Below are 13894 nucleotides of genomic sequence, written 5' to 3'. Positions count from 1 at the left end.
CCACCCCCCACCCCTGTCTGCACCGTGGTATCGCTGACAGCTCGCCACCCATCCGGAAAGACAACGCCGCGTTCTGCAGCTGCATGTAAACTGCTGTTTTTATGAGTGCGAGAGAAAACTAAAACCCGTTCGAACCATTTTCAGGCTCGCACTCTGCAGAGAGCTGTCTGTCTGTGTGCGCATGCATGCTGTTTGCTACTTGTACGAAAGGGGGAAAAAAACCCATCGGTTTAAAGGGTTTCCCAGTTCTGCAGGTCCTCTTTCTCTAAAGACTTTTAATGTTTTGTTTTTGAAACTGAAACAGGCTTTCCTGCCTTTCCAGCTGCTGAAGTGACGAATTTACAGAGAATTCCCACGCTGCAGATTACCTCGCCTCATACTTCAATGTGTGTTTTGACTTTTCTTTTGGTTTTATGCACGTTTACCCATTTTTTAAAAAAAAAAATCAGAGCTTCAGCTTGTTCCCAGCAGCAACAAGTAGCTGTTTTCACCAGAAAGCTGCAGATAAATTGATTCAACCCGGCTTCTAAGTAGCTATGAAACAGCTAAATTATAGTTATTGTTTTTTTTTAACTGTAGTTGTGCAGTTTACTTAAATGTAGTCAGTATCTTACCTGTAGTACACAGAGGGATCTCAGTTTGGAGAATCAAGGAGAAATACTCCTGAGGGAGCAAAGCTAATATAGCCTGAGAATATACTGAGTTTGGCTACCAACATAACAAAGTTGCCATTTATTCCTGCACTGTTTCACAAAGTCAGTTTATTTGCATAGCTTTTACATAATTTTTGAAGTTTATGCAACATTCACAATGACTGTATCTTTCTCGGGTTGGTTCTGTCAAGCAGATTCTGTTTTATAAGGCGCCCCTCGTTACGGAAACAGGAACGTGCACGAAACTGCACCAATAAAAAGTAAAAGTAAAATAGGATTTCTTGGCCTTGCAAGCCAAAGTTTTAGAAAAGATCTCGTGCCACCTGTTAGCATTTAGAGTATTTGTTGGGGATGAGTGTCAACTACTACCTCACCACATTTTAACTCAACGTCTGTAAAACGGACTGAGGTGTAGCCATTTTGGGTTTGCTGAAGATGATCTTTAACCACTGTACTCCAAAAAAATCAATCAATTATAGATGTACATCTAATGATTACTTTTTTGAGTTTCATTAAAGTCTGTCCATTGGTTCACGAGACATTTTGCTAACAGACAGACAAGCAAACAGATGCGCATCAACAGCAACTACGTGATTGGTTGCCTTTCATGACAGCGGGCAATAACTCAAAAGTTTTTGTTTGTTGATTACATTTTTATCACTCCCTGCCGTGAAATCATGAAATCGCCTGTGTATGTGCTCATTTTTCCATATAACTTAGAAAGTTTTTTTAAAAAACTTACATTTTCATGGTTGCCTAGTCGTAAAAGAAATGCTAATGTCACTTTGCATGTGCTGGGTATGTGTGCGTAGGATAAGTTTATAATCTGTCTTCCCAGGATGATGCTCTGCTTCTTATTGATAAAAGATTTTTTTATTGTCGGGTTATGCATTCATTTACAAATTGATAGAATGATTCCAAAACAAATGAAAGGCTCCGGTTCTTCGTGGACCGCACAATAAATCTGGTTTAAACTCTCAGCCTGTGACAAATATCTTGTTACTGTAATGGCCCAGCCACTTGAGTCAGATTGATTTGTTAAAGGTATACTCAGTGGTAACGGTTTGCAGACGCAGCATTCAGAGACTCCTCTGTTTGACAACTGTGTGTGTGTGTGTGGAACGTGAAAGACACACCAGTAGGATGAAGAAGACGGCCATTTAAACTGATGGCTGTGCTTTCTTTCTGCACAAAGGTTGTCTAAAAAAATAAGAACTAAACTGAATATTAAGATGGAGGTTCTTTAATATTAATAACCGCTAATTATAACTTTGCATGGGTCTGTTGTTGCTAGTTTATGCTATTTTTTTTAACATGCTTTAAATATTAAGTTCAAGGCCTTTCATGCCAGAGTTTTAGACTAAGATCATATGCTGAGTAATGATGGAGTTATCACCATTTTGGTCAAACCTCAAAAATAAAATATGGGGGACATGAGTATCACGAAATGTCACACTCAGAGTATGTTTTGTTAAATGACTCGCCTACAACCGCATAAAATTTTAGCTCAAGATCTGTAAACCTGAGTTATACCTGTTTTTGTGTTGGCTAATGTCAATTAGTCGTGGCGGCCATCTTGAATTGGATTGAAGCCAAAAGATAATCAGCTGTGGATGTTTAGCCAATCATTATTTTTCCAAGAGTTTCATTAAATATCATCCAGTGGTTGAAGAGCTATTTTGCTAACAGACAGAGTTGACTCCAAGTAGTTATTGGCAATATTTTAAACAAAGATCTTGTGCAATCTGTTAAAGGCCAGAATATGTGTTAAGGATCAGTCTCAGCTACGACCACACCAGATTTTGGGTCAGTATCTGTAAATTTGACTGCGTTATAGCTTTTTTGGTGTTTCTTTAAGGTCAGATGGCTGTGCCATCTTGAATTGGGTCGTCTTCAATGGTTTATCAGTTGCAGATGTACAACTAATCATTAATTCTGCCACCTTTTACTAACCTCCAGTGGTTCATGAGGTGTCAGTTATGGTTAGGGCCAAAACATTATCTTTACCTTTTAATAATGAAGAAAACTTCAGGGAAACAAAGGTATTAAACATCCGTGAAGATGAAACAGGAACATTACTTACTCATTCAGCACATTTACATCATCTTATTTGACTCCATATTATCTCAGCCTCTGCATCAACATTAAATAATGTTCTAAAAAAGCTTTCATTAGTTGTTTTTTTTCCTGCATTTTCATTACCCTGAGCAGCTGAACCAGTTCGGCTCCCCTCCGGACTCTACAATAAGGCAGCTGTGTTTAGTTGTGTGTGCCTCTCTTAGTGTGTTGGAGGGGTTGGAGGTTAACGGGTGGTACGTTTGACCCCCTCCCACATCCTGCATCACCATCACTTGACCCCCGTGACCGTGACGATGTCTGAACTGTCGCAGTGACGTCATCTTGATGGCGGTGATGTCACAGTACGCAGGTCATGTCTCTCTGTAGTTGGTGGATTGTGCTGTTTCTAATCCCTCATCTCTTTCTGCTCTCTTATGTCTCCCTCCTTCCCTTCTCTCCACTCCTCCTGTTATATACCCCCCCTCTCCTCTGTGTCTTTAACCCCCGCCCCCCCTCTGTGTCTTGTTTTCCCTCCATCAGGTGTCCCAATGACTATACGGGGGACCGCTGTCAAAACTCCGTCATGGCCGATTTCTACAGTATGTCCATTTGCTCTTGTTTGTCTCTTCCCACTGAGATGCTGCATGCTACATCGGAGGGGTTGGATAGTGGTGGTGCTGTGTGTGTGTGTGTGGCTACAAAGCTGCTTCTCTGTTTTGTGTGTGTGTGTGAGAGTGAGTGTGTGTTTGCATGACTCTGCGTCCACCCCTTCCTCTCCCTTGGTTCCTCTGTGGTGTACCTCTGGTAACCAGAAACAACCAAATGAGAAATGTTTTAATTTATGGATCGTATACTTTTATGCCAGTACTTCACGTACTTCAATTGTTTATTACGCAGTAAATATTTTGAGCTGTGAAACTGCTTCCAAAACGACTAAATTGGCAACTTGATAAGCGACAAATTTTCACACGACCTACTCCAGTCTTCCATATTGTTGTCTTTACGTGTTTTGTCCCCAAAATACTTTCACTGCAACCTGATCCAGAGAATTACCTGAAACAGAGGAAACACAGAATCAACACACAAGGTTGAAGTTATTAGCATTAAAGCCATAGTTCAGATTTTTTGTAGTGGGGTTCTGTGGAAAGATTGTGAACAATCAGCATCTCACCTGTTGTAGATAGCTCTTTGAATGACCTCAGATGTTTGATTCTGACCAGATTGACGAGCTAACAGCTGGTCTGAGTGAGGCCAATACCACAGTGGGTTGCTGCCATCTCAAAATAACTTTCAACCGCTAACTTTCATAGGGGTTCGTGAAAAATTATTTGTTTTAAATAAACCTTTACTCTGCCCACTAACAGTAAGCAGTTAGCTGTAGCACTGACAGTGCAGTCTGGGGCTCCAGCAGGAATATTACAGTATTTCTGACAGAATAACTGTGTGATGTAACGGACAGTGACATAAAAGTTTCTGTAATAATGTTCACGTTAACCACAAAGAAAATTTTTGGTCGTGGCCATGCTTGAACTAGCCATTAGCTCATCAATCCGGTCAGAAGTAAACCCTGTTTTTCCAAACCGAGTTTATTCAAAGAGCTATCTACAACAGGTAAGATAAGAATTGTTCTTAGCCTACCCACTTTAAAAGACCTGAATTATCACTTCACTTTGGTTTGTAAGTTTTCTTTGTCCATGGTCCATTGGTGCTGCTGGTGAAACTTTGCAAATCAAATATATTTCTTTGTAAATCCAAGGGACCCTTTTCTTCCATGTGATGTACTTTTTGTAATATGAATGTAGGGGACTTTATGAGCCTCTCTGACATTATTTTGAACAACAGTCAGCAATAAAAAAGACGCTACAGTTGGTCCAAACTTCACAATTTAGATATGAGGCTCCTTAATTTCCAAGTCTTCAGCTGATTGTATTTGAAGCATCACTTTTTATTCCGCTGACGTTCATCCTGACTTTGATGCTGCTATTCCTACAAGTTGAGTATTTTTATTATGTCAAAGGAGAATGCTCTGAATTAGGAGACTAGATTAAAACCTGAAGTGTTAGAAGCTCTGAGCACCCATGGATCATCTGATAAAAGCTCTCCATACAGCATGTGTTTAAATGCTGCTTGAACTTTCCTTTTTTTGTTCTTCTCTTTAAGTTGATTCAAGGTGTTTTTAGAAGGTGTCACCTTTTTTGTTGTTTTATCTGATTTTTTTTAATTTTATTTTTTATATATATTTTTTGGCTTCTACTCAGTAAAGTTTGGATTAAATGAATAGTTTTGCATTTTGGGAAATCACCAACAGCTAAAGAAAAGTGTGGGGCAATTAGCCTGGTTCTCTGCAGGGGGCTACATTTCTATATTTAACATACGAGTTCTTGTTTTTTAAAACATTAAAAGGCTAGTCTGGTGATTTTTGAAGTTATGTTCTGTCAGGTAGTTATCAGTAGTTTGCACTTTATCAGCCGTGACATCATTAATAAAGCACAAGTTTGGAGAAAAAGGCAGATGTTGTTTTGTCCAGGCTAGGCTAATGGCTAACCAAACCAAATCTCCTTTCATATTGTTTTTCAGGTTTAAATAACAATTCTTGTTAAAATATATCATACTGGTGTAAAAGAACGCTATTTTAGCTAAAAATAAACCTGTACACTTTTGCACGACACAGTTTGTTTAGTCTGTCGCTGTTTCCTCGACCGAACAACGTCCGCGCTACGAGGCAAATGTTGATCTCCCGAGGCTGCTGGATGTGTGGTTGAGACAACAGCGACAATCTAAAGAAAACTAAAGGTCGACCAATGTGAGTTTTTCTATGGCTGATGCTGATGCAGACGTTTCGAAATCAGGCCTGTTGATGGCTGATGCACAACATGATTTTTTTAAACATTTTTGGCCAACCTGTCTTTTTCAGTTATCAAATTATAACAATTGCTTAACTTAAACAAATGTAAATTTAACAAAACTTCCACAAACTTGACTACTTCAATAATATATAATAATATGTATAAGAGCATTCTTGTATAAAATAAAAACAAAATTTTGAACTACAGTAAGCTGGTTTTAATAACTTCTGCTGCATTTTCAGTTTCCTTTTTGTTAATAGATTATTTATGCACAAGTACGGCCGACTGATGTTTTTTTTAAAAAGTGGCCAATATCAGCCAATTAAAGTCAGTTGGCTTATTATTCGTTGCATCTGTAAAACAAACAGTGTCATGCAAATGTGTGGAGATTTAATGTTAGTTAATGTTGGAGTCTTTTATAACCATATGACATTTTTGAGAAAGAGCTGTTTTACAGTATGAGCCTAAAAAACAACATGAAAGGGGTCCCAGTTTGGTTAGCTTTTAATAAGACTTTTGCCTTTTTAATTCATACTGTGCTTTACAGCTGATGTAATGGCTGATAAGGTACTAATGTTTAATACTATTTGACTCAGCATCACTTCAGAAATCATCTTTAAAGTTGATGTTTTATGCAGTTCCAATTTTTACCACCCTTAAATTTACTATCAAACAGTTCTGACTGCAGACACAAAAACAAACGTGAGCAGGAAGAATGTCCTTTAGGCGCCCAGCTTAGCTTACTGTATTTAATCATTTATGTGTCAATGTTTGAGACAGTTTTCTGTTTGAAACTTACCTGTGGAATACACACCGACTTCCTTTTGATGGGGAAGTAAAGCCTCAAATTGAACAAGGAACGTTGCGATCTTTCCAGAAAAGACAAAACAATTTGACCACATCTGTCACACTCGGGTACAAACTTTCATCAGCCCAGTTCTCGTTCTAACTCAGTGGCATCCACAGCGATCAGTGTTGGAATCGTGTCCTGTAGGGGTGTAACAGTACGCGTAAATTATATGTCACAGTTTGGTACATTTTCTGTACAGCAGAGGGACGACCTTTTGGCACTAGCAGTTTTTCTAGCAATGACCGTTGTTACTAGAATTGGACCTTCTAGTTTCTCTAATTCCCATCCAAGCACCGTCTCCTGGAGTCTCTCTGCCAGATGTGCGTCCGGGTGCTTTTAAATCAAGCGAGTTTACAGTACGTGGTTTTCCATCTTCCTGTCAGATGTGATGTAGCATGCGGTAACTGTTAAGTAACTCTCTGTACTTCTGGATGTCCGTCGATCATGTGTGAGAGAGCGATACCACACGCCTGTGATGAGTCGCCGACATCTGCAACTTGTATTTTTTCTATCAAGGGATTGTTAGTATAAGTGTGTCGCTGGATAAAATGCAGACAAGTGTAAACTTATTAACAGCGCTCCATTAACCTGTGTTGTTGTAAGCGGAGGAAGGTCAGCTGCCATGTTGTTCGGTTTGCTTTGGTCGTGTCTGAACTGTTAACCAGGAGCTGCTTGAGCGCCACGAACAGCCGAGCTCGCTCTCTAGTCTTTTGGAATAAGTAATGAAGTTCTACGTTGAACCAGCGTGTCACCAGGATGTAGTAGCTTTAGTTTGATTGTCTTTGTTCATCCTCACTGTAGTGAGAGGTTGTGAGTAGCACACACACACACACACGTACCTCGTTGAGTTAAATTTAGTTCAGTACAAAAAAAAAAAAAAGAGCTCTGTGGTGAGCAAAATGTTAGAACAGTACTGTAATAGTTTGGCAAATATGCATACTGTACCAAAAGATCTGTACTAAAGATGTTTGGTCAGAATACGTGTACCATTACACCCCTAATATAAAATGTTGTAGCTTACAATGAATCCTAAATTCATCTAAGAAGAAAGAACTAATTGTCTTTAAAACATAGGTTTGTTGGTTCTACATTAAGCATCCCCAATTCACAACTGTTTATAATTTTACCTAAAATAGTTCATAATAAACAGCAGTTTTGATCAAGTGTGTTACTCCGTTTGACATTGTGGTCTGAAGGATTTTGCTGTTTGAAAATGTGCCAGAGCCTCTGTCTTAGGGGGCATTGTGTCTTCCCCTCTACTTATCTGATGACCGGTGTTTGTCTATAACAGTCTCCTTAAAAACTGTTATAGCTTTCCTTAAAAGAATGCTTATCAGCCCCTGACTTTCATGTCAGAGTTTTGAACTAAGGGAATCTTAACTCATGGCCGTTTTCATTAAATCTTGAAAATAACATTATGCGAGATCTTACCTAATGTTGCAAAACCTTATGCGATTGATTAGCATTCAGAGAATATGTAGGGGACAATTCTCAGCTACAACCACACCAAATTTTAGCTCAATATCTGTCAAATTGACTGATTCAAAGCCAATTTTGTGTTGGCTAATGTTGATTAGCTGTTTTGCCCTTACTGAATTGGACTGACTCCAAAAGTTAATAAGTTAACTACAGTGGTTAATGTTCAAGTTTTAACCAAAGATCTGCACAACTTGTTAGCACTTGGAGTATGGGTTGGGAGTGACTTTCAGCTACAATCCCACTAAGTTTTAGCTCAATATCTGTAAAACTAACTGAGTTATATCCATTTTTGCTGTAGTTGATCAGCTGTGGCGGCCATTTTTGATCAGGTTCACTCCAACACTTTGTCAGTTGTAGATGTGCGTCTGAGAGTTTCATTAAACTCTGTTTACTGCTTTACGAGATGAGCTTTTCTAACACAACAGGCAAACACTCACATGCACACACAGGCAAAAATATCATCGCCTGCGTTTCGCCTTTTGACAGCGGGCGATAGCTAAACATGAACTAGTTTTGTTTCCAAACTAACCCACCCTTGTTGGGACTTTGAGCTTAGAGGTTGGTTTCCCAAAATGCTGGACTGCTCCTTTAAAATGTAGCGATGCAAATGGGGTGTGCTTCTTTGTCGTTGTCCTGGGATTGCTTGGACGGTGATAGTGAGACACGTATATTCACTGCTGACTGGTGCATAAAAAAGAAAGAAAAAAGAAACCTATGTGCTCGGCTGTGTTTCTCTTCTTTATTGCCAGTCTCATATTGCTATCCAAGCAATCACACAGAGATGAAACAGAAATGAAATACTGTTGCTTCATGCCATACTGTCTTGCTTTGCTGTTTGTCTTCTTCATAAAAGTCTTCACTGAGTAATTTTAAATTATGTAAAGGGTTTTGTATCACGGGATGCCATCATTTATGTGTACTTTTTTGTAATTTTGACCCTATCATCAAGCTTTGTCTATATGCTGAAATCTGTCCGTGTGACGTTGTGCTTTTATTTTGCACTGTGTTGGTGAAGATACACTCCCAGTTTAGATTAGAGTGGGCAGCAGACTGGCTGACGTTTATGCCTCTCGTTATGGCCAGTAATGCATGTAAAGCCATGGAAATTGGGAATACTGGGATGATTTCCCTGTAAATTATGTGAAAGGTTATAATAGCTGTAAGCAGCAGTGGAGGTTTTGCCGTAATCGATACGAAGGCACACAACTGCCATTAGTCAAATGAGTCGCAGCACTCACCCCCATTTGCTGTGTCAGCCTCATCAAGTGTAGTGTGTTTTTATGTTGGAGAATAACTCACTGCTTTTTTTTTTTATCTTTTGTTTTCTTGTTCTTCCCTTCTGCCTTTTACTTTTTTATTTATTTTTTGTTTTGTTTTGTATTTCTGTCCGATGTTGTTTACTCCAGAAATTAAGTCTATTAAATATAGCAGTAAGTGATGTGGCTTTATGTCTTGCTGTTTTTGTCTGTCTTTCTCTGTCTCTGCATGTCTTCTCCTGCCTGCTGGTGTCTCTTTCCTTCTGCCTTTTGGTTCATTTTCTCCCTTTGCTTCCTGATTTTTTTTGTTTTTGTTTTTTTCCCCGTCATTTCTGGGGGTCACAGAGCTGATGCTGTCTGAGTTGCCTGTCTGTTACGAGACGGTATACGTGTCAACTTTGATGACTGACAGCAATAAATACCTCTAAATATACGCAGGATGTGGAAATATTTCTATCTGCTCCACAGTGGACATTACACCTGACCCTGTGTCTCCTTTTTTTTTACCACGACAACTTTCTGCGCTGGCAGAGCTTCTCAAAATTGAATTTATGGGTATGGAACATTATTTTTCATTTTCCTGTGCTTAAATGGTTTTGCAAGTCACACATGATTGTGCCATCCTCTTTCTTAAATCAACAACTGGGTCTCTCTCTCTCTCGCCTTCTCTCTCTCAACCTGTCCCTCCTTTTCTCCTGCCCACTAACCTGATTTTAGGACATCTAACCTCCTTTCTCTGCTTTCATTCTTCTTCTAATCTGGCAAATGTGGAAAAGTAGACATTAGAGAAAAAGACAAATTAAGTGGAAAGGGACACATTTTTGAGATGACGCTAAGAGGTGAATTTAAACAGAATGCCGTGGCCAAATCAAAGTTTTTCTAAAGCAGCAGGACCAGGGCAACGGCTACATTTGTCCAAAAATCAAAGTATGTTTCAGTATCTGGCTCATCATGCGGACTTTGGCAGTATGCATATTGGCTTCAGTAGCCTGTTGTAGAAAGCCAAGCTGTGAGTATTTTTGCAAAGCGTTGCCAAAAGCGAGCAAACAGCTTGACGACATAGGCTGTCCTTATTATTATGCCCTTGATTGACTCGCTGTCAGAATTAAGAGCTTGCCTGTCCTAAATCAAGATTGCCGTTGGCCCCACTGTGCCAGTGAGCTTGCCTTCCCCTTTGCCTTCCTGTATCAGTACCCTGTGACACGTACACAAAGCCAGGCCAAGGCTCTCGTAGGCTTGTCAGTCCCTAAAAAGACCCTTTTTTAGAAACTCTCCCTCAGTCCCCCCTTCCCTTTTATTCAGCGGCGTGTCTGGAGCTTTTTGTGGGTGGGAGGGGAACCAGGAAAAACTGATGTGATAAATTAGGCAAAAATGACAGATAGGGAGCTTTGTATGGCCAAGAGGCTTATACGTGATCAAACAGCCATCAATTATTTTTCAACCTGTCTTCAATGAGATTTATTTTAGTAGGGGTGTAGCGATATACATAAATCAAAGATCTGTATGTACCTTGAGTTTTAGGCCATAGTTCGGTATGGGCTTGGTGCAACAGACAATGAAATGAATGCCAGATGCTAAGGTTTTCCTCTTATATTAATCAGACAATAAGCCTCCAAGAAGTAGAGACTTAAAGAAACCACCCTTGGTATGGAGGGTCTACGCTATCAGGTCATCTACAGCTAGGTCAGATTTGTCAACATATAACTTCACTAAAAAATCAATGGCTTAGTATTCCTTAAAAGGATGCATACCACCTGCTGCCTTTCATAGCAGTTTTAAACTAAGATCACCTATGTTGAGAAATAATGTAGCCATTTTGGTCAAACCTTGAAAAGTGTCATTAAAATCTAACTCTGGTTCATGAGATACTGTATTTTGCTTGCATATAAACAGGGTTGGCTCCAATAGTTAATGCCAAAGTTTTAAGCAAATATACACCAAATTATAGCTTAATATCTGTAAAAAAAAAAAAAAAGATTTGACCACAGCCGCTTTTGTGTTTTCTGCAGTGGCCATCTTGAATTGGGTTGGGCTGGAGATGTCCGATGATTCCTTTCTGAAAGCTTAATTTAAAGCTGTTCATTGGTCCATGAGATGTTTTGCTGTTCATACAGGTGGTTCTTATTAATCATCGGGTGACATATTTAACACTGTTTAGTAGACACTCGAGTTTTTTTCTTAAAGTGTTACTGCACTTTTGAATTTCCACAGATCCACCTCTTGCTCTCCCCTGCTGATCGGTGGGATCTAAAACTTTTCCACACAGCTGATTTAAAAACAAACAAGCAGGTCTTCAAGGTCCTCTGGACCATCTAAACAATCCTGGTCCTCGAGGGCCACCATCCTGCATGTTTTCCTTGTTTCCCTGCTTCAACACACCTGATTCAGGGGTTAAATCACCTCTTCATGTTCTGCAGAAGCCTGTTAATCACCCATTGATTCAGATCAGGTGTGTCGGAGCAGAGAAACAAGTAAAACATGCAGGATGGTGGCCCTTGAGGACCAGGATTAGAGACCCCTGGTCTAAACTAACCAGTCTTGCTTTGCTTCATTTTTGCTGACAGTTAGAAAAAGCAAAAATAATTATAATTTAAAAAATAAACAAACAAAAAAAAGTAGGTGCACCTCCTTCTAGATAGAGTGGTGATTACTAACTAATGTATTATTTGTCAGATTGCACTCCCCAGACCTCCATATCTAAAATGTGATCTTTGGGTACAAGTGTGTGCCGTTATACCCCTAATATTTAACACAGATTTAGCTATACTCTATAGAAACAGTTAACAGTTGTTTGTGTTAAAAGGGTTTTGTACATTGAAAAGTTATTGCAACCCTTGAGAGACCATAATTTGTCTGAAACTATTAATTCAAGGACCTCTGTAATCCAGTTAGTTGATGAGGAAACAAAGTCAGGTCACATTTTGCTTCCTGTGGGTCTGTTTCTCCCTGGGCTTCTCTCCCGGCACGCCCCTGCTCTTCTTGTCTTATGTGTACCCTTCTTCTCCTTTCTTCGTCATCACTTGGCTTTTTTGTGCTTATGTTAGCCCTCACCCTCCTCCCCTCATAGTCTGTTCTTCATGGTGGTGTTGTGCTTGGTGTTCGGACGCAGTGTTGCGCCACAGCGGGCCCTGAATCCAAATTAGCGTAACGGAGATACACCACGACGGTGTAGTATTCACAAAGCTTTGCCACAAACTTAAAAAAAATTAAAATACTGCAGCATAATATCTGCCTATAGTCCTGACTATGAATAAACAAACCAAAAAACAAAATGTTTACACATGATTGGAATTCGCATACTTATCGCTATAGATACTGTTTGAACAAAAAACTTTTGTGATACAGTTCTAATTTGTTTTTGCTGGAGTGGAAGCAATATTCTTCCATACAAATCTTGTAGGCACTTTGTTCAACTTCAGGTGTCTTTCTATGTAAGTTTGACATCGGTAAGAGAGGAGAATGTGGGATAAAGTAAATTGGACGATAAAGAAACAACATTAGCTCGTTGAACGGGGTGCAAAAATTGGTTAAGGTCTACAGTTTTTCTAGTTTTCAGTTTCACTTCAGTACCACTAAAATGTTTCTAATGCAACACAAACATAAAATATAATACTGCGTCTAATGTCATTCTCCTTATTAGAAGTCTTTATGAGATCCAAAAGTTACCAAAGGGACCTGATTAAAGTTTAAGGTAAAAAAAATTAAATAAATAAAAACTTCAATAACATGAACAGTAATTGACATCAGGATAATATCATTAAAACATAAAATTTCAATAGATGACAAGTCATTTTCGCACCAAAAGTCACTCACATCTATACAGTTTTAGACACCTTGTGAAACAGCGAAATTGACTGATTTTCCTTGTAAGAAGGCAGCATTTTAAAACTTATTTTGTAAACGCAAAAAATGTGCTGAGCTGGTTTTGTTGCAATCACTGGAAGTAAAACCTAAGGCACGTTAATATGTGACACAATGAGGAATTTTTCAACATTGAGTTATTGATATTTTCAAATTCTCCATCTCAAAAACTTCAAATGATACGTAGCTTGTTGAAATTTGGCGATTTATCGCCTGGTCTGGCAACAAGCTTGTTTTATTGTGGTTCATTCTGACTCATTTTGCCAGCAGGGGTCATATATAAGCAACTGCAATGTGGAGCTTGGGACTTCTTTTTTCAATGAAGGCAAAAGTCAGATGCTCATTGGTATCAGCAGAATTTATTTATTTTTAATTTGATGAGAAAATTGTTGTAGAGGTGAGTTTTTCAGTCACAATCAACCTGATAAAGCCATTTAAAAGTAGTAAAGCACTAATTTTCACACGAGTGTTAATGTTTAATTTTGACACACTTAGGGTAGTATCTCACTGAGCTGCGAATGTTGATGATTAGTTTGCAAACAGCATTAGCAAGAATTTCCAAAATATCTCAAAACCTTCCCCTGCTAGCTCAGCTTCTTTGTTCGACTCACAGAGGCTCGTCGTCTGGCCACTTGAGTTTGTGAACATGTTCAAAAAGAATTGGTGCAACAAGTCGCAGAGTTGTCTTGGGCGTCTCAAACCCTTCTTGCTTTAGTTTCTGTAATTCTAGAGCTGTATTTTAACACTTGCACAGGAGCTCCCTACGACAGAAAACATCTGAGGCTGCAGCCCTGAATGTTCAGGTTTGGAAACCATGCAAATAAAAATATAATTTGTCGAAAAATAGTTCCAGATCAACCCATTTTCAATTCAAAAGTGTACTCGAGTAGA

The 13894-nt window shown here is 39.1% G+C and overlaps 1 protein-coding gene across 2 annotated transcripts in view; it reads left to right on the top strand.

The window, feature by feature from the left end:
- nrg2b (neuregulin 2b) overlaps positions 1-13894 on the top strand; it is a 48541-nt gene that overhangs the window by 15267 nt on the left and 19380 nt on the right. The window contains exons 4-5 of one of the 2 annotated variants that reach the window (XM_017419792.3): positions 3252-3310; positions 9674-9697. In XM_017419792.3, the coding sequence (XP_017275281.1) occupies positions 3252-3310; positions 9674-9697 (83 nt within the window). The remainder of the gene's footprint in view (positions 1-3251; positions 3311-9673; positions 9698-13894) is intronic. The other variant, XM_037977607.1, reaches the window with a different exon arrangement.

The sequence above is a fragment of the Kryptolebias marmoratus genome, linkage group LG9 (genome assembly GCF_001649575.2).
Source record: "Kryptolebias marmoratus isolate JLee-2015 linkage group LG9, ASM164957v2, whole genome shotgun sequence".
Taxonomy (NCBI): domain Eukaryota; kingdom Metazoa; phylum Chordata; class Actinopteri; order Cyprinodontiformes; family Rivulidae; genus Kryptolebias; species Kryptolebias marmoratus.
This window is presented reverse-complemented; position numbering and strand designations above follow the sequence as displayed.